The sequence below is a fragment of the Hyperoodon ampullatus genome, assembly GCF_949752795.1.
Source record: "Hyperoodon ampullatus genome assembly, chromosome: 3".
Classification (NCBI taxonomy): Eukaryota; Metazoa; Chordata; class Mammalia; order Artiodactyla; family Ziphiidae; genus Hyperoodon; species Hyperoodon ampullatus.
In genome coordinates, this window is record NC_136916.1 from 166,683,022 (window position 1) to 166,704,682 (window position 21,661).

The 21,661-nt window shown below is 40.2% G+C and overlaps 1 protein-coding gene across 1 annotated transcript in view; it reads right to left on the reverse strand.

Annotated features, from left to right (window-relative positions):
- The window catches only part of NRDE2 (NRDE-2, necessary for RNA interference, domain containing), a 49,057-nt gene extending 27,671 nt beyond the window's left edge, over nucleotides 1-21,386 (reverse strand). The window contains exons 1-3 of the mRNA XM_079700013.1: nucleotides 21,297-21,386; nucleotides 4,289-4,397; nucleotides 3,035-3,268 (exon numbers count right to left, since the gene is read on the reverse strand). Of these exons, the coding sequence (XP_079556139.1) occupies nucleotides 3,035-3,268; nucleotides 4,289-4,397; nucleotides 21,297-21,360 (407 nt within the window). The 5' untranslated portion in view covers nucleotides 21,361-21,386. The remainder of the gene's footprint in view (nucleotides 1-3,034; nucleotides 3,269-4,288; nucleotides 4,398-21,296) is intronic.
- Between the last annotated feature and the right edge of the window lie 275 nt (nucleotides 21,387-21,661).

The window sequence follows — 21,661 nt, forward strand, 5'->3', positions numbered from 1 at the left end:
AATCTCCCAGTTACATATTTCACGTTTCAGAAATGTGAAAGTTACACATTTCAAACTCCATACAGCATCAAGCACACCTAAGTACATAAAATGTGCACATGCCATAAAAATGGGAAGAGGACTCCTACTCTGGAGAAAGTTTTAAAATACAGAGCAAAAACTGTCAACACTAAGTGACCTTTACCAAGAAATGAAGTCAACTTATCCCAGAAATAGATGTGAAGGATATAGGTGTTTTTTTAAAAAATAATTCATTTAAATGATTATAACTTGATTTTCAAGTATATTTATAAACAAGGTTTTTTCTAAAAAAAAAAAAAAAAAAAGAGAGAGAGAGAAAAATAAGGCTGCCCTAACTTTGCCTAACTTACTTGAAAGTGCTCAGATAATTTATTCCAATTAAAAACAACAACAGCAACAAAGCCACAGTTCTCAATTCTTCAGTCTTGTGTGCTACTGTATAGGCATGGTCTAAGTCTCATTTTTATAGTCTGGGCTCTGTGTAGGGTGTTTTGCCTATACGTCCGGACCTCTATCTAAAGCACAGAGAGTCCACTATAAGACAAGACCCTTATTTATCCCTTTGAACCAATTTGGTACTTGGCAGACTTTCAGATACAAAGGGAACCAGTTCCCTAGGAGTCAAAGAAGAGGGAGGTTTCTTTCTGGCATCTAACATCTTTCTTCCTCTAAAGAAAATCAGTTCATAATGCTGCTGACACAAGAAAGTGCCAAAGTAGTCAAAACAGCCATTAAGTGTTGTTCCATCTTTGCTTTTTGGCTCTGCCTAGATAGAAATAAAGATTCTAACGGCTTCTAAATCAATTATTGGCTGAATGGTATTTCAGGGACACAAAGTAGCTACTCAATAAATATTTGTTGAATGATGCATCTCGGGTTAAAATACATGGTGATTTTTAACACATTCCCCTCCAGAACAACTGTGGAGGGTTTTCTGATGACAAAAACTGAAAGGGGCAGCAAAGGGAGAGAAAGAGATCGATGCATTCCAGAAAGAAATGGAAAGCCAGTGCGGAGAGGGGGCGGGAAGGGCCAGGCTGCAGACCACCCCTGGGGGGCAACAAGCCCTCATTCCTCCCCTGCTGGGTACTGCGGTCAGGAAGCAGGCTGTGGTCTAGGCTGTGTACGAGGAAGGAAGCGTCTCCCCCGAAGGTGAAGAAGAGCTCATCCTAGGACACAAAGGTCAGTTATAAGCTGTGACCTCTGGGGAAGCTGTCCCTCCATCACCCTGAAATAGAGTCCCATATGGTATGCAACCCACCCCTCCCTCCAGGCCGCTTTCCTGACATCATGGAAAGACTCTCACAACTCAGTAATATCTTACTCCCTGTCTGTACAGAAATAAACGATTCTTCCAGGTCACCGTCCCAGGAACAGACTGCAGAAGTGAGTAGTGAGAAAGTAAAAGACAAAGACACGAACAATCCACTCTGATCTTAATGGGGATATTCTACAAAATGTCAACAGACTTAAAAATGCTGTCTGGATCAGAAAACTATCAAGAGGCTGTAAAGATCACCTCTGATGTGGTTAAGCACAGGCTGAAAATAACTACCTTTCAAGTTCTTATGGTCCTTCCTGTACAGTTTCAGGAAATCCTTTAAAACTCATTTTCCTCAGCCATAAAAAAGATAAAGATGAGTCTTCAGAACACACAGCAATGAATGTATTTTGCTTTGAAGACATACTAAAAAAGCAACAATATCAATGGTATATTCATCCATTCATTCATGTAACAAAAACGTACTTGAGCGTTTACTCCACATCAGGCCCAGTGCCAACCGCTGGGGGGACTCAAAGGCAAGCAAGGTGGGGTGGTTCCCGCCCACAGAAATTCAGCCAAGTTCGAAACCTTGCTGCTAGACTCCTGTATTCCTTCCTCCTCTAGGGTTACAGGGATAGCACGTGAGACACAGAGAAGGATAAATAAATCTGGGTCCTCTGAGCCACAGAGGACTGCGGCATTCTTCAACACGGATCTGCAGACAGAAGGGTCCCAGAAGACTACGGTGTCTGCCTCTCTGGAGACTACGGGCCGGATTCCAGGCTCACTCCGACCACAGCTCCCACTGACATCAACGGGACTTCTAAGCACACCACAAGAGCAAATAATCCCTGAAGAGTCGCAAAAGTCTTAACAGCACTCAATTTTTTCAAGTATGCCTTGGACAGGACTTAGATTTTCTCTCTTCTAGACCACATGAACAAAGAAAAGAAAAAAGTTAAATGAGGAATAATAATTCAAGTAGTTTCACCACATAACCACCTGTCTCACGCATGGGAAAAGTGCCTCCCTATGTAAGAGGAAGTTAGATTAAGCAGAGAGGAAAAGCACCTGCTCGGGGGTCAACCTGCAGAACACCTGGAACACTATGCTCGGCGTAGACAGCAGAGCGAAACACGGGGAGAAAAAAGGCCCCCAAGGAAAGGAAGTACTGTGGTCATGAGCCATTCTATACCTTTAACACAGTGGTTCTAAACAAATGTGAAATAAGGACAAACGCAATGATTATTTTTAAGTGCTATATTAACCTTAACCTGTGTGTGTGTGTCTGTGTGTGTGTGTGTGTTATGCACACAGGGGTTCTGATGTCAGTGACTGAAAGGAAGACATATCAAGAAAGAGAAAGAAGACATTTTCTTACTCATTACAAAAGCGTGTAAAGCTAAGTAATGAACTGGCCCATATGCCCACTGTAAGGCACATCTGCCATCTTTCAGAAATCCTGTAGACTTTTTGTCTGAATCAGATTTTGACACAACCATTACTATGTCTAAATAATATTTCTCAAATAAAATCATGGCCCTATTTTTTTTTAATGAAGTTTTCTTTTCTTATGTTGACCTAATGATAGAGCTCTTTTTGTTTTTTTCCCACTTTACTGAGGTATTTATTGACTCCATTTTGATTGAGTGGCTAAATAGTCATTCAGATGTCTAACTTGTGGCAACGATCAAGGGAGAAAAATTCAAGATTTGAAAAATCATAGGTATTTGAGAATAGAAAACCTACTTTGGTTTCTCTGATTCCTTTTTACTGCTTCTGATGCTTCCGGAAGATCTGTCCTTTTCAGAATCAGTATATGACTCAGATCCACTGCTACTTGACTGCCCACGTTTTCTCTTGGTTTTCTTGTGGTGCTGATGCTTCCTTTTCTTCTTTTTCTCTTTCTTCTTTTTTCTGCTTGTTTGTTTGGGCTTTTTGTTAGTGTCACTTTCATCTGAAGGCTCTGAATTCAGAGGACTCCTGTTTGGGAAAATCAACAATAGAATTATTTTCAAAGGAGAATTAGGGAAATAATATGTAAGCAAGTATGCAAATAAACATATATGCAAAAGGAAATTCTATAAATGCTCACACAGACTTACTATGTGCCCATACATTATACAGTACCTTCCTGGATTGCAACTCACCTTAAAGATTTAAGAGTTGGACCTAAAATAACATCAGCCGAAGAAATTCTAATCTTTCTAAGATTTCTAAGCTTGTAAACCTATAGTTTCAAAGCTATATATTTTTAAATTAATCTACCAGTTATTTTATCAAATACAGTATTTTTTAATGCTATACAAGGTTTATTTTCAGTCTTACATATTATGCCAGCATATCCTTAATGCCAAAAAAAAAAAATGGTTTAACTCTGGTCCTTGTTTTTTAGAGTTATAACGAGATCTTCCTCATTACTCCCTCTCATGCATCAACTATTCTCAATTTCTAAAAGCTTCCTACACTTTTAGAGTACATCATATTAATGAGACCATTTGGTCTATATTTGTGAGAGAGCTCATTTCTCAAGCCAGTGATCTATAACAAAATTCTTTCAAAGCTGGGTACAGATGTGTGCCATTTTGCTTTCCCCAAAGTTTTCATGAGGTTTTATCCTATGTTATTACAAAAGCTCCTTCTATTTTTGCATGCAACTTCTATCTTTATGCAACTAAAGAAATACCTGAATTATAATATTCTAAAGGTTACTAATGAGGTTAATAAAGTTACTGAAGAATCACAATGATGCCATTTCCCTTGTGGCCTAATTACTGGCAGTAACTGTGTCATGTACTTGCTACTCCAATGGAAAGGGGAAAAAAAGGATAATCTGTAAGAGTGAGATAAGGGAAAATAGTCAAAGATCACCTCATTACATCAGGTAAAAGGAAGAGTTTTACTTAACTCTTTTATCACAGGGTTTTCTATGAAGCATCATTCAAACTAAGCTATAGACGGTACACTGACAAAGACTAAAAATCCACCTATCAAAAAAACTACCTGGTCAGTAGCAACTCTTCAGAAACAAAGGCTGTGGCCTCTTCAGTTTGTTGGCTCAGAGGTGTTATGGTTCCAACACTAAAGCTTGGGTTGCTCAGCCAGTCTAATTCTGCACGTGGGCAAAAAGGAGAAAAGATCAATGAAATTAGCTCAATAGGATTTCTAAAGCAGGAAATCCATCTTACCAGCTGACATCTTAATTCACAGCCAACGTCAGCCAGACGTTTTGAACAGTCCACAGAAGCTGAAGGGAATCCATGAAATTGTTATTTCATAGGGCATGGGATTTTAACACACTCTAAAATATTTAAAGCTGAAATCCTCTTGTGATATCAGGCTGTAGCTTAAGCAAAAGCCATGTAATAAGCATGGCCTAAAATACAACAAGGCTTTACGTATTCCATCCACACTCTAATGAGCATGAACGCTTCCAAAGCATTAGGTTTTAATGACCCCAAATTTGATTTAGACAATTCTGAAAAGTTTAAAAACATCAAATCATGCATAGAAACCCACCAGGCTTAACATTATTCCAGAAGATTCAGATATTTTTCTTTAAAAAAAAATTCCAATGTTCTATCTTAGTACAGTAACTTAAGCTTTTCCTTATAACAGTACTCTGTGAAAATAAAAACAGAAGGTGTCAACTGTTTAAATTAATGCTAAAATTATATAAGATGTTAATAATGATTATCTCTGGGCAGTGAGGTTAAATATCCAAAATTTTTCTTCTTTCTGCTTATCTATTAATTTCTAACTCTTCTATGATGAACTATTTCTAAATTACTTATTTTCTAACTTTTAGGAGTCTTGGCTGTGAAGGAAAGAAAAAGAATGGTGGCAGCAAGGGGGCCCACGGTGGGGTGTGTATTTTGTCCTGCTTTGTTTTAGGATGGGAGGCCAGAGTATAATCACATGCTCAGGAGAAAGGACCCACAAAATGGTTGAAATTAGAAGAGAGAAGGGTTAATTACATTTTTTAACAGTTGTACTGGGATATAGATTATATACAAGGTTCACCCATTTAAAGTGGACAAGTCTATGGTTTTTAGTATATTTAGAATTGTGCAACTGCCACTGTAAGATAATTTTAGAACATTTTCATCATCCCCAAAAGAAACCCCACACCTATTAGCAGCAACTCCCCATCACCCACCTCCTGCCCTCCGACTCCCACAACCAGCCCTAGGCAACCACAAATCTACTTTCTCTCTCCATAGATCTGCCTATTTTGGACATTTAATATAAACAAGATCATACAATATATGGTCTTTTGTAACTGGCTTCTTTCGCTTGGCATAATGTTTTCAAGGTTCATCCACACTGTATCATGTATCAGTACTCCATTCGTTTTTATTGCTGAATAATAATTCCATTTTATGGCTATATCACATTTTATCCTTTAACAGTTGAGGGACACTTGGGTTGCTTCCACTTTTGGGCTACTATAAATAATGTTGCTATGAACATCCAGGTACAAGTTTTTATATGGACATATGTTTTCAGTTATCTTGGGCAGATATCTAGGAGCAGAATTGCCGGGTCATATGGTAACTCATGTTCAGCATTTTGAGGAACTGTCAGATTGTTTTCCTAACTGGCTGCACCATTTTATACTCCCATTAACAAGGTATGAGGATTCCAATTTCTCCACATCGCTGCCAGCTTGTTATTCTCTGTCTTTTAGATTACAGTCATCCTACTGGGTATGCTGTTTTCTCACTGTGGTTCTGATTTCCATTTCCCAGGTGACTAATGATGTTGAGAATCTTTTCATGTGTTTGTTGGCCCTTCATATTTCAATAGAAATAGTTATTCAAATCTCTTCCCCATTTTTTAACTGGGTTGTCTTTTTATTATTGAGTTGTAAGAGTTCTTTATATATTCTGTATTCTAGTCCCTGGTGGTAACTGCATCTTAGTGAAGAGGGGATGTCGGAATGTATGCTCCATGATACAGTACCTTATTTTATTCACTGCTGCATCCCTAGCACTGAGAGCAGTGCCTGGCATACATCAGTAGGAGTTTAATAAATATTTGTGGAAAAGAGGGGATCGAGGAAGGAAGGAAGGTTCCTAAAGAGAAAAGGTACATTGAAAAGCACAGGAAAGAGGGAAAGAAGAGAGGGAATCTAGCTTATGAAGGGCTTTACTGTAGGCCAAGCAACAGGTTAAGCACTTAATTTACACCTTTTAATCCTCACAACAACCCTCTATAGGAGGTACCAGTCTTCACTGTACAGAAGAGGAGACTAAGGCTCAAAGGGATCAAGTAATTTTTAAGGTCATACTTAATAAGAGTTAAAAGAATTCTTCATGCAGTCTTTCTTCTATTGTCTCCTTTTTCCTTCTGTGGGGTTCCCTTCCCTTGGGCCTAATTCCTGGCAAGAGGTATGTGAAAATAGTTCCTGTTGCTCACTGAGATCACAATTATTTTCACAATAATTGGATTCTATCATGAGCAAAGGAAAAGTGGGAAAAAGTGGAACAAACAATATGCAAGGAGAGATGCTCTCAAAGAAGTCCATTATATTTTTACATAAATATCTGGATAGTGAGGAGAGCTTGGAGGAAATGTAAAGAAATAGATACCTTAAAACAACAAAGTGTGTAGCTCTCCAGAGTCCTTCAGAAGGTACAAAAAAAGCTTTTAAAGGATGCATTTAAGGCTTTGCCACATGGGACCACTGTGGGGAGGAAAAACAAGTAGTTTATAAAGAACTAAAACTCTTGGGTTTTGAACTCAAATCATCACTGACCCTCTGAGTGACCTTCATCTCAATCAAATGACCTTTTATAGGAACAAAAGGTATTTTTACCTGATAAGAAGTTGCTGCTGCTTTTTGGGGGGGCGGGAGGAGGAGGCTATCATATTAGCAGTAGCCATGTGTGGAATATTAAAGTAATAATCATTGGGTGTTAGGCCTAGAAAAATTTGGGAGCTCACCTAGTCCACAGATTTTCAAACTTTCTTAGCCAAGGAACTCACTGTTCAAGCTCAATGTTTCAGAGACGTTCAAAATGCAGAACAGAAGAAGCAGGATGCCCTTGCTGGGGGCTCACAGGGAGGGAGCAGGTCCACAGAGGTTCACTGGAGCACAGCCTGGATACCCTTCCCTCATTTACAGATCCATAGTCGGAGGCTCAAAGAAGTTAAGTCACACACACGTCTGAACCTGGACCTGGGATCCTCCATCCAGCCCTCTCTAACCATGCCATGGTGCTAACTCTTCACCGCCTCAACTAAGGAGTTGCTTTTCCTAAGTCTCCCTGCAATTGGTACAGGGGGCTACGACAGCAATGTTCACATTGTAATCTCATTATCTGCATGTCAAGTCTTCCCATCATATTCTAAGCCAAAGGCCAACAACTCAAATCCTTACGGGGACCAGATGAGTAATGATTACTATGACACTATCGAGAGTGACAACAGAAAAAACGAAAACGACAAAAATATTCTTCCAGCCAAACAAATATACCAACCGGTTTACAACTCGTGCACCCAAGTTTCCAGCTTGCCTCCACTCCCACTCCCTTCTTCCCAAACCAAAAGAAACATGAGGGCAGGAGCCATGACTATTCACTCCTGTATTCCCAACTCCTAGCACAGTGCCTTGGTACAAAGTAACTGGAGTCAATAAATATTTGTTGAATAAGTAAAGTGAATGAGGATCTGAATCATATCTCTGCATCCCTGTACCCCCAGCACCTAATTTACAGAACTGAAAAAATTTGATTGTTAAAAGCATGCCATTATCTAGGTATAAAGTACTACTTTATAATTCTTCCAGTCTTCATTGTAAATTCAGATTTAATCATTAAAGAATGGAATATCTACTATGTGTCCAGGCACAGTTCCAGGCTTTGGAGGCACAGTGGTGAACAAGTCCCTGCTCGAGTGGTGCTTATACTTAATCATAACATTAACTGTTCATGTGATACATCTGCATTCTTAAATTTTAATTACACAGAACCCTGGAAAGTTATCTGAGATCAAAAGATGTTTTATTGGGCTTCCCTGGTGGCGCAGTGGTGGAGGGTCTGCCTGCCGATGCAGGGGACACGGGTTCGTGCCCCGGTCCGGGAAGATCACACATGCCGCGGAGCGGCTGGGCCCATGAGCCATGGCCGCTGAGCCTGTGCATCCGGAGCCTGTGCTCCGCAACGGGAGAGGCCACAACATTGAGAGGCCCGCGTACCGCACAAAAAAAAAAAAAAAGCTTTATTAATCAGATTGCAAAGTCCTTTTCTACAGTTACTTACATCTTCAAATAATTTACAAATACCAGTTACGTATTTAGATAACTGTGCTAATACCAAGCAGGATGTAACACATTACAGAGAAGACTAGCAGGATACCACATGCCTAGGGTTTAAGATAGAGAAGATGACTAGCTAACAAACCTTCTGTCCCGGCAGGTTAGTAAGTAAATCACAGGTTGAAATTTACCTGGAAATTAGCACACTGCTATACACATACACACATCTAAGAAAGGAAGAAGAGTGGAAGTATCCGGCAGAAAAACACTTTAGAACTACTGCCTAACAAAACCAGGCAGATAACTACAAAAACCACATCATGTGTAATTTTACAGAAAAAAATATAATGTATCATCACTGAATACTTCAAGCTGAAATGCTTTTTGCGATTATATAAGTTTATTATATAATTCTATTTCTCCATCACTAGTGAAAATGCTTTAATTCAATTCCACTATAGATGGAGGGAACAAGGAATTGTCATGAATAGATTTAAATTTTAAAAACAAATTTTGGGGACCTCCCTGGTGGCAGAGTGGTTAAGAATCCACCTGCCAATGCAGGGAACACGGGTTCGATCCCTGGTCCGGGAAGATCCCACATGCCGCAGAGCAACAAAGTCCGTGCGCCACAGCTACTGAGCCTGCGCTCTAGAGCTCACGAGTCACAACTACTGAGCCTGCGTGCCACAACTACTGAAGCCCACACACCTAGAGCCCGTGCTCCACAACAAGAGAAGCCACCGCAATGAGAAGCCTGTGCACCGCAACGAAGAGTAGCCTCCGCTCACCGCAACTAGAGAAAGCCCGCGCACAGCAACGAAGACCCAACACAGCCAAAAATAAATTTTTTTAAAAATTAAAAAGTTAAAAAAATAAAAACAAATTTTGAACCACAAGTGGATAAAATATCCTTGTTCTATACTCATTCCCCATTGTATTAGGCTTTCCCCTTCTTTTCCAAAGTTCACTTTATGGCACTTTCCTTTTATGAAAGACCTTCAACTAGTACCTATTTTCACTAGCCAAAATCCGAAGAGGATTTTCGCTTTTACAAAAAAAAAAAAAAAAAAAAAAAAAAAGGCGAAAAGCAAAAGTAGCCTTCAGTGTTTGTTTTGCAGCGAGCCTTCTGAGAGGCAGTGAGCACCCCAAGCAGCAACAGTGGCCTCACCAAGCTCCTTCCCCAGGAAGGAGCTCAGCATCAAGCCGCCATAGCTTTGAACTATGTCTGTGAGTATCTGTGCTTTATCCTGATTTACTTTGTGCATCCGTTAGCAAGATGTGTCCTGAAGTAACTGTTTCTTCACTGTACACCATTTCAGCTTAGGACAGGTTTCATCGGAACGCTGCTCTACCTTCAGATAGTGGGGGAAATCTGTGTAACAAAATAGCACTGATTATGAGTTTACATGAACTCAGAGGCAAGCACCACCCCTTCAGTGATAATTCAAAAGACATTTCTAGGGCTCTACAGCATATATATTAGGGAAGGAGGTTATTCCTTTAAAAAGAATGAGCCAAGCTCTTTGTTTTGATGGAAACACTTGATTCCTGACAGAATCTGAGAGCACAAGCATTCGTACAAACAGCACTGGCAAACATGACTAAACTGCATTTAAGACGGTGAGTACAGAGAATCTAAGCAAAGTCAGGCTTTCCACAGAGTTAAGCTACAATTTGAAGAGACCCAGGGATCCCAAAGGTAATGTTTAAACAACGAAACCCCAACGTTCCAATATCACAGTGTGGTTTATAATACAATTTCCGGTGTCAGAAGGACCTGCGTTCAAACACTGGCTTTAAAGTTTTTTAGTTGTGCAACTCGGAACAAAAAACCTCATCTCTCCAAGTCTTCTCCTTTCATCCAGCACCTTTTCCCTCAGAGCCAGGCATGGACAGACCCAGGACAGCCCTCAGGGAGCGGACACGCTGGCAATCATTTACATGTAATTAGACAACGCCAAGATAAAAGTTACAGGGTATAATGAGAGCACACAGCTGGGTTCCCTAGTCCAAACTAGGTATGGATCAGAGAAAGCTGCCTGGGAGAACAGCTCAATAAGACCTAAAGGATGAGAAAAAAAGTAGGCAAATATGCTCCTAGGAAGCATCTAGGCAGGGGAAATGGCTTACACAAAGGCCTGAGAGTGAGAACGCATGACTCTCTGGGAAACAGGAGGGAGCTGCTGTGGCTGGACCACTGGGAGTGAGCAAAATGAAGCCGGAGAGGTTCAGGGGCCTAAAAGCCCCTATCAGAGTTTGTGTTTACCCTAAGAGCAATGCGGAAATGCTTGAGTTTTGAGCAAGGGTGACAAAATCAGGCCTAGGGTTCAAAAGATCAGCAGCAAAGAGTAGTGTTTAAGCACACACGTTTTGAAGCTAGATTGCCTGAGCTCAAATCCTGCTTCTGTGCCTGTTTCCTCCTCCCTAAACATGCTGACAATAATACTGACTTCATAGGGTTGTTATGAGGATTCAGTGACTTAATATGTATTTGTAAAGCATGCAGACCAGTGAATGGCACATAGTGGTTTTTTTTACTTTATTTATTTTTTTATTTTTTGTGGTACGCGGGCCCCTCACTGCTGTGGCCTCTCCCGTTGCGGAGCACAGGCTCCGGATGCACAGGCTCAGCGGCCATGGCTCACGGGCCCAGCCGCTCCGCGGCATGTGGGATCTTCCCGGACCAAGGCACGAACCCGTGTCCCCTGCATCGGCAGGCGGACTCTCAACCACTGCGCCACCGGGGAAGCCCTTAATTTATTTTTTTATGGAAGTATAGTTGATTTACAATGTTGTGCCCATCTCTGCTGTACAGCAAAGTGACTCAGTTATACACATACATTCTTTTTTAAATTCTTTTCCATTATGGTTTTTCCCAGGATATTGAATATAGTTCCCTGGGCTCTACAGTAGGACCTTGTTGTTTATCCATTTTATACACAATAGTTTGTATCTACTAACCCCAAACTCCCAACACATCCCTTCCCCACCCCCCCTCCCCTGGCAACCACAAGTCTGTTCTCTATGACTGTCTTCCTGGGGTTTTTTTGTTTTTTTGTTTTTTTTTTGCCGTACGCGGGCCTCTCACTGTTGTGGCCTCTCCCGTTGTGGAGCACAGGCTCCGGACGTGCTGGCTCAGCGGCCATGGCTCACGGGCCCAGCTGCTCCGCGGCATGTGGGATCTTCCCGTAATGGGGCACGAACCCATGTCCCCTGCATCAGCAGGCGGACTCTCAACCACTGCGCCACCAGGGAAGCCCTGTCTTTCTGTTTTGTAGGTCGGTTCATCTGTGCCATATTTTAGATTCCACATATAAGTGATAGCATATGGTATTTGTCTTTCTCTTTCTGACTTACATTTAGTAGAATGATCTCTAGGTACACCCATGTTGTTGCAAATGGCATTATTTCATTCTTTTTTATGGCTGAGTAATATTCCATTGTATATATGTGCCATCTTCTTTATCCATTCATCTGTTGATGGACATTTAGGTTGTTTCCATGTCTTGGCTACTGTGAATAGTGCTGCGATGAACACAGGGGTGCATGTATCTTTTTGAATTATAGTTTTGTCCAGATACATGCCCAGGAGTGACATTGCTGGGTCATATGATAGTTCTATTTTTAGTTTTCTGAGGAACCTCCATACTGTTTTCCACAGTGGCTACACCAACTTACATTCCCACCAACTTACATTCCACCAACAGTATAAGAGGGTTCCCTTTTCTCCACACCATCTCCAGCATTTGTTATTTGTACACTTTTTAATGATGGCCATATTCTGACGAGTGTGAGGTGGTACCTCACTGTAGTTTTGATTTGCATTTCTCTAATGATTAGCAATGTTGAGCATCTTTCCATGTGTCTATCGGCCATCTGTATGTCTTCTTTGGAGAAATGTCTATTTAGGTCTTCTGCCCAGTTTTCAGTTGGGTTGTTTGGTTTTTTGTTGTTGAGTTGTATGAGCTGTTGGTGTATTTTGGAAATGAAGCCCTTGTTGGTCGCATCATTTGCACATATTTTCTCCCATTCTGTGGGTTGTCTTTTCGTTTTGATTATGGTTTCCTTTGCTGTGCAAAAGCTTGTAAGTTTGATTAGGTCCTGTTTGTTTAGTTTTGTTTTTATTTCTATTGTCTTGGGAGACTGAGCTAAGAAAACACTGGTACGATTTATATCAGAGACACAGTGTTTTTAAATAAGTAGTTTTAAAACTCTGACTATGGTGTGGAGAGTGGTTCAGGGAGTGACTATTTAGGAGGCCGTTGTAATAATCCAGGGAGTGACCGTGGTGAAAATTATGCAGTGAGAGTGAGAATAGAGGGAAACTAATGAATTTAAGAGTTATTTGGAAGGACTGGATGAAGAACTGAATGGGGGAAACAGGAAGCTGAGGTATGTGTCTAAGTTTTGGCCTGGGAGAATGCTGGTGCCATTTTCTGACATGTGGACACAGGAAGCAGAGCAGATTTCAGGTAAAAAGACAATGTGTGTAGTTTCTTCCCCAAATATAAATAATACACCTGCCTCATATGCCTCATATCTTCCAGCCCAACTCTGTCTGAATATTCAACCCCTAAGCAACAATGTTTTAGAGTAGACAAGCCTAATAAATCTGACAGTGTAGAAGGAAAAGCTTGAGAATTGGAGGGAGCACACACTGGGGTCTTTCTGCTGCTCCTAACACAAGGGAGGCGCTGGATACCTGTTTGTTGACCGAATGAATGTTACTGAATTTAGCCTCCCCAAAACACTTACTGAGTGTGATGCCTGCTGAAATCCTGGCCTAACTCTTAACAGTACCAAGAGTGGCGAACAGAGCCTCTCTCACTTGCTTTGGTATTGCTCATCTTTCCTGTCCAGGAGTTTTTTGTTTCTGTTTTTGTTTTTAATTGAAGCTCTGCACACACCAGTACTAACACCATCTTACATTTTTATCACATTTTATAGTGTAAGGCCAAAAGTACAGTGCTTCTATTTTTAACAGCAAAAGACCAGAAACAGTCAAAATGTCCTTAATAGGGACTGACAGAATAAAGTATGTGACATCCACACTATGGAGCTCTGTGTACCAGTCAAAAGAAGTGAGGAAGACTTCTATACTCCACTGTAGAGTGATGTCTGGGATTTTAGGTAAAATGCAGAATAATATGCATTTAAGAAACAGAAGCATGGGCTTCCTTGGTGGCGCAGTGGTTGAGAGTCCGCCTGCCGATGCAGGGGACACGGGTTCGTGCCCCGGTCCAGGAGGATCCCACATGCCGCAGAGCGGCTGGGCCCGTGAACCATGGCCGCTGAGCCTGCGCGTCTGGAGCCTGTGCTCCGCAACGGGAGAGGCCACAACAGTGAGAGGCCCGCGTACCGCAAAAAAAAAAAAAGAAAGAAAGAAACCGAAGTGGAGAGGGGAGGAGAGATAAATTTGGGACTTGGAATTAACAGATACACACTACTATATATAAAATAGAGAAACGATGAGGACGTATTGTATAGCACAGGTCACTATATTCAATATCTTGTAATAACCTATAATGGAAAAGAATCTGAAAAAGTATATATATATATTTATGTATAACTGAATCAATTTGCTGCATATCTGAAACACTGTAAATTAACTATACTTTAATAAAAAAACAAAAAATTAAAATAAAAATAGAAACAGAGTGGAAATGTTGTTGCTCATGTTAAGGAGGAAAAAAACGGAAGGCTATCATTGATTACTAAAAATTCTAAACTGTACGGGAAAGTTGGAGAACTGAGATGGAAGGTTTTCTCCAGAAATAACTGGGTTATATGTATTTTCAACTTTAGAACCATGTAAATGTTTCACAACATTATAAAACGGGACCAAATCAAAAAGAAGGAAAACACAATCCCCCAAAATTAAAAACAAATATACCTAATTGTATATCAAATTGGTAATGAAGCCACACAGAGAATTATTTCAAGTGAATTTAAAACACAGTAATTTGACAGCACATGGGTTGTGGGATACAGCCTAAGGACAAATAGAACCATAAAGAAATACTGAACTATTTAGTATTAGTCATATTACTATTGTTATTTTGGACCTGTACATAATTGGACTAATGACACTAAGAACTAATATTTCCAGCATAAGAGGAAATAAATATAAATAGTAAATCAAAGAAATCAATTAAAAATCTCATAATCTTAAACTTGGATTAGAAATATCAGTATGAAGTCATGATGTATTTTTCTCTTTCTGGTTCTGGCCACTGAAAATGTTTAGAAGTAATGACAACCCAGTGCCATGAGTACTCCCAACATCCAATTTGTGGTTTTAACATACCCATACCATTTTCCACTAAAAGAAACCAGGGTTCCTTTGAGAAATGGCCAATTCCAGGCCATAATAAAACATGTAAGCGATGAGCTCTGAGCAGCTTTAAGGGCAGAAAGCAAGGAAGTGATTAAAGACAACGGATTTATGCCAAAAAGACACAGGCCCAACTTGATCAAGGCCCCATTAGCCAAAAATGGGACAATTTGAGCATTAGAAAATAGTATTTGCAATGGACTGAAATATAAGCATGTTAAAAATTCATGAGCTCATAATTAAAGGGGGTGGGGGGAGAAACACCTCACTTGTCACCTCTAAAAGTTGCCAAGATCCAAACTTGTTATTCTGTAAACTGACAAAAGGAACAAATCAAGTATTCATCCTGTCTTTCCTGCCTGAACTGTATTTCAGGGTATCCCAACAGTGTAGAGAAGAAGTTCTTTATAGGATAACTGATACTAATAAATATAGGAGGAATGCTAAAAATGGAAAATAACCATTTTGTAACCCCAATGAAATGGTGGATCTAAGCAATAATCATAAATGGCTGCAAAAATCATTAGGTGAAAGACTGATGGGCAGCTTCATAATGGATGAATCAGGCCATCCAGGAATCCACTGATCAATCTTACTACTAAAAGAGAGAAAACTGGACAGCCCATCTTCCTGATTTGGCTCAACAGCAAATGTAGAGCACACCCAATGAGGTATTTTCAACTAAAAAAATTGTACCTGAATCTAATTAACTCTCTACATCTAACTACCAGTTTACAGGAAATGCTAGGGTAGAGAAGCATGTTAAATGACACCATAAGGATTTGGTGGGAAATGTCTATAGGACAAATGATGCACCTTCCTCAACAAATCACAGGAGAAAATAGAAGGGAGGGAGAAACTGTTTTATATTTTTAAAAAAGACCTAAGAGGGTTTCCCTGGTGGCGCAGTGGTTGAGAGTCCGCCTGCCGATACAGGGGACACGGGTTCGTGCCCCGGTCCGGGAAGATCCCACATGCCGCCGAGCGGCTGGGCCCGTGAGCCATGGCCGCTGAGCCTGCGCATCCGGAGCCTGTGCTCCGCAACGGGAGAGGCCACAACAGTAAGAGGCCCGCATACAGAAAAAAAAAAAAAAAAAAAAAAAAAACCTAAGAGACATATCCAAAATGCAGTGTTGGATTTCTTTGGATACTGACTTGAAGAAACCATCTGTAAAAGGCCATTTTTGAAACAACTCTGGAAATTTGAACATTAACTGACAATTAGATGATATTAAAGAATTATAGTTAATTTCATCATGGCTAATAATGTTATGTTTAAATTTTTTAAAATACAGTACTTTATAAAAAGCTCTTAACATTCTCTAACACCAAACACAAAAATAAACCCAAACTGGATTAAAGACCTAAAATGTAAGACCGGATGCTGTAAAACTCTTAGAGGAAAACACAGGCAGAAAACTCTCTGATATACAATGCAGCAATATCTTTTGGGATCCACCTCTTACAGTAATGAAAATAAAAACAAAAATAAACAAATGGGACCTCATTAAACTTAAAACCTTTTGCACAGCAAAGGGAACCATAAACAAAAAGGAAAAGACAACCCACAGAATGGGAGAAAACATTTGCAAACAATGTAACCAAAAAGGGATTCATCTCCAAAATATACAAACAGCTCATGTATATAGCTCATATTGATACAGCTCAATATCAAAAAAGTAAACAACCCAATCAAAAAAAAAGAAACAATGGTCACAAAATCTAAATAGACATTTCTCCGAAGAAGACATACAGATGACCAAAAAGCACATGAAAACATGCTCAGCATCGCTAATTATTAGAGAATTGCAAATCAAAACTACAATGAGGTATCAACTAACACCGGTCAGAATGGTCATCATCAAAAAGTCTATAAACAGGGCTTCCCTGGTGGCACAGTGGTTGAGAGTCCGCCTGCCGATACAGGGGACACGGGTTTGTGTCCCTGTCAGGGAAGATCCCACATGCCACGGAGTGGCTAAGCCTGTGAGCCATGGCCGCTGAGCATGCGCGTCCGGAGCCTGTGCTCCGCAACAGGAGAGGCCACAACAGTGAGAGGCCCACGTACCGCAAAAAAAAAAAAAAAAGTCTATAAACAATAAGTGCTGGAGATTTCTGCTACCAGAAAACTACTAGAGCTAATCAATGAATTTGGTAAAGTAGCAGGATACAAAATTAATGCACAGAAATCTCTGGCATTCCTATACACTAATGATGAAAAATCTGAAAGTGAAATCAAGAAAACACTCCCATTTACCATTGCAACAAAAAGCATAAAATATCTAGAAATAAATCTACCTAAGGAGAAAAAAGATCTGTATGCATAAAATTATAAGACACTGATGAAAGAAATTAAAGATGATAGAAATAGATGGAGAGATATACCATGTTCTTGGATTGGAAGAATCAACATTGTGAAAATGACTCTACTACCCAAAGCAATCTACAGATTCAATGAAATCCCTATCAACTACCACTGGCATTTTTCACAGAACTAGAACAAAAAATTTCACAATTTGTATGGAAACACAAAAGACCCCGAATAGCCAAAGCAATCTTGAGAACGAAAAATGGAGCTGGAGGAATCAGGCTCCCTGACTTCAGACTATACTACAAAGCTACAGTAATCAAGACAGTATGGTACTGGCACAAAAACAGAAAGATAGATCAATGGAACAGGATAGAAAGCCCAGAGATAAACCCACACACATATGGTCAACTTATCTTTGATAAAGGAGGCAGGAATGTACAGTGGAGAAAGGACAGTCTCTTCAATAAGTGGTCCTGGGAAAACTGGATAGGGACATGTAAAAGTATGAGATTAGATCACTCCCTAACACCATACACAAAAATAAGTTCAAAATGGATTAAAGACCTAAATGTAAGGCCAGAAACTATCAAACTCTTAGAGGAAAACATAGGCAGAACACTCTATGACATAAATCACAGCAAGATCCTTTTTGACCCACCTCCTAGAGAAATGGAAATAAAAACAAAAATAAACAAATGGGACCTAATGAAACTTCAAAGCTTTTGCACAGCAAAGGAAACCATAAACAAGACCAAAAGACAACCCTCAGAATGGGAGAAAATATTTGCAGATGAAGCAACCGACAAGGGATTAATCTCCAAAATTTATAAGCAGCTCATGCAGCTCAATAACAAAAAAACAAACAACCCAATCCAAAAATGGGCAGAAGACCTAAATAGACATTTCTCCAAAGAAGACATACAGACTGCCAACAAACACATGAAAGAATGCTCAACATCATTAATCATTAGAGAAATGCAAATCAAAACTACAATGAGATATCATCTCACACCAGTCAGAATGGCCATCATCAAAAAATCTAGAAACAATAAATGCTGGAGAAGCTGTGGAGAAAAGGGAACACTCTTGCACTGCTGGTGGGAATGTGAATTGGTACAGCCACTATGGAGAACAGTATGGAGGTTCCTTAAAAAACTACAAATAGAACTACCATATGACCCAGCAATCCCACTACTGGGCATATTCCCTAAGAAAACCATAATTCAAAAAGAGTCATGTACCAAAATGTTCATTGCAGCTCTATTTACAATAGTCCGGAGATGGAAACAACCTAAGTGTCCATCATCGGATGAATGGATAAAGAAGATGTGGCACATATATACAATGGAATATTACTCAGCCATAAAACGAAATGAAATTAAGCTATTTGTAATGAGGTGGATAGACCTAGAGTCTGTCATACAGAGTGAAGTAAGTCAGAAAGAGAAAGACAAATACCGTATGCTAACACATATATATGGAATTTAAGAAAAAAAAAATGTCACGAAGAACCTAGGGGTAAGACAGGAATAAAGACACAGACCTACTAGAGAATGGACTTGAGGATATGGGGAGGGGGAAGGGTAAGTTGTGACAAAGCGAGAGAGAGGCATGGACATATATACACTACCAAACGTAAAATAGATAGCTAGGGGGAAGCAGCCGCATAGCACAGGGAGATCAGCTCAGTGGTTTGTGACCACCTAGAGGGGTGGGATAGGGAGGGTGGGAGGGAGACACAAGAGGGAAGAGATATGGGAACATATGTATATGTATAACTGATTCATTTTGTTATAAAGCAGAAACTAACACACCATTGTAAAGCAATTATACTCCAATAAAGGTGTAAAAAATAAAAAATGAAAAATAAAAATATTTTTTTAAAGAGAAAAAAATTAAATTTTTTAGACTACATAAAAAAAAGTGCTGGAGAGGGTGTGGAGAAAAGGGAACCCTCCTACACCGCTGGTGGGAATGTAAATTGATACAGCCACTATGGAGAACAGTATGGGGGTTCCTTAAAAAACTAAAAATAGAACTACCATATGACCCAGCAATTCCACTACTGGGCATATACCCTGAGAAAACCATATTTTGAAAAGATACATGCACCCCAGTGTTCACTGCAGTGCTATTTACAATAACCAAGACATGGAAGCAACCTAAATATCCATCAGCAGATGAAAGGATAAAGAAGATGTGGTGCATATATACAATGGAATATTACTCAGCCATAAGAAAGAGTGAAATAATGCCATTTGCAACAATATGGATGGACCTAGAGATTATCATAGTAGGTGAAGTCAGAGAAAGAGAAAGACAAACACCATATGCTATCACTTATATGTGGAATCTAAAAAATGATACAGATGAACTTATTTACAAACCAGAAACATACTCACAGACTTAGAAAACAAACTTATGGTTACCAAAGGGGAAAGGTGGGGGGTGAGGAATAAATTAGGAGGTTGGGATTAACATATATACATGACTATATATAAAATGGATCATCAACAAGGACCTACTGTATAGCACAGGGAACTCTACTCAATACTCTGTAATAACCTATATGGGAAAAGAATCTGAAAAAGAATAGATATATGTATAACTAAATCATCTCGTTGTACACGTGGAATTAACACATTTTAAATCACCTATACTGCAATATAAAATAAAAATTAAAAAAACAAAATGAAAATAAATTTAAAAAGAATAAAAGCTCTTTTACAATCATTACCCTGATGCTGGGTACCCAGAAGATGTCCAATAAATACTGGTTAAGATAAATGACAAGAGCAACACTCCCCTGTAAACCTGCCACTTCACCCTCCCAAAATAAAAGGATTAACCCTTGGCCTGTTATTCAAGTCAGTACCATCCCTCATCACCAGTTCCAACCATATTTCCCAAGGTGCCTCCTTACACCTCTACATTTCCAGACAAATTGAAATATTTGCAGTTTTTTGCAGAGGTCTCATGTTTTCCTTCCTGCGTGCCTTTGAAGGCCCTGGAATGCCCTTCCACTATCTGTTGTCCAAATCCTACCCTCTTGAAGACCCATCTCCAAAGTTAGCTCCTATATAATGCTTTCTTTGAACTTCCCCACAGAAGTCATTATTCCTCTGGTTCACCTGTGTCATCTATAACATCCCACCTTGTATGTACTGTTACTTTTTTGTTAAGTACCTACTATTGGTCTGTACATTCAGCTAATATTTATCGAACACCTACTATACTTTGGGCCTGTGCTAGGGGTTAACGATGCTGCAATGAATAGACAAACACTGTTTCTGACGACATGGATGTTACGGTCTAGTAAAGGATGACCAAAATTACACTAATTATATAAGAAATTACTCACAGTTATGAGAAGTGTACCAAAAAAAGAAATGTAGGAATTACTACAGGATACGATAAAGGTATCAGACACAGCTGGACTCTGCCACATAAGGGCATGATTTAGGATTAATCACTTTAAATTACAACTCACTATGTGCCACAGTTTTTAACAATGCAGACCTGGGAACGCTTAAGGCTTAAATAAAATATGTAATGCCATTACCTGACCTACAGTCGACCCTCAATAAATAAATGTTAGTTCTTATTCCCAGCAGCTGTGCCCATCTGGAGAGAAACTGTGTTTGATTAGCCTTTGGATCCTAATTCTCTAGCTCTTGGTCTGCCAAAAGATATGAGCCCAATAAACAATTCAGAAATAAGGAGAACAGAGAAGGAAAAAAAAGCTGTAATAAGAACACCCAGCATTTGCATCAGTAGTCTCCCCGAGATGTGGAGTACCACTGTTTCCATTTTACAGGTGAAGTAACTGAGGCTGGGGGGAGAAAACGGGGCTCAACAATATGATTACATGGAAGTCCCAGCTCCGAGGCCTCTCCTGGTCTGTCTTTCTCTTTCTGGACTCTACAACTCTAGCCCAGAAACCCGGACAAGTGCCGCTGCTCCTCCCACAAGGCTTTGCAGCACCGCGGAGAACTCTGGGATACAAATGAATAAACAAATCCAAGGCAAGGGCGAGACCTGGGCCCGAGAAACTCCGCCCTAAGCCCGCCAAGTACCTTCTTCATCCCTTTTGTGTGCTTACCTTTCTTGGGGTTCCCGCTCTCGGGCGCCTCACTAACACCCGCAAAGGCGGGAAACAGCGCCATGACCACAGGCCGCACCGCCTTTTCACTCCACAAAAATGGCGGCGGGAAGCCGAGGCCGGTAGTTAAGGCCCTTTGCGGTCGCTGTGCACTCTGGGAAGTGTAGTTTTCCCGTCGGTCCTTTGGCCTGGACCCCAACCGCGGGGGAGGGGCGGAATGAAAGGGGTGGAAGGGACCACTTTGAAGTAATTAGTACCGTCAGGCTTCTGTGAGAACCAGAAAATGCTGAGACTGCAGGTGCAACTGTTCAGAGCACATAGTTCAAGGAAGTTGGGATTCTGATTACGCCCCTGAGTTCTCACCA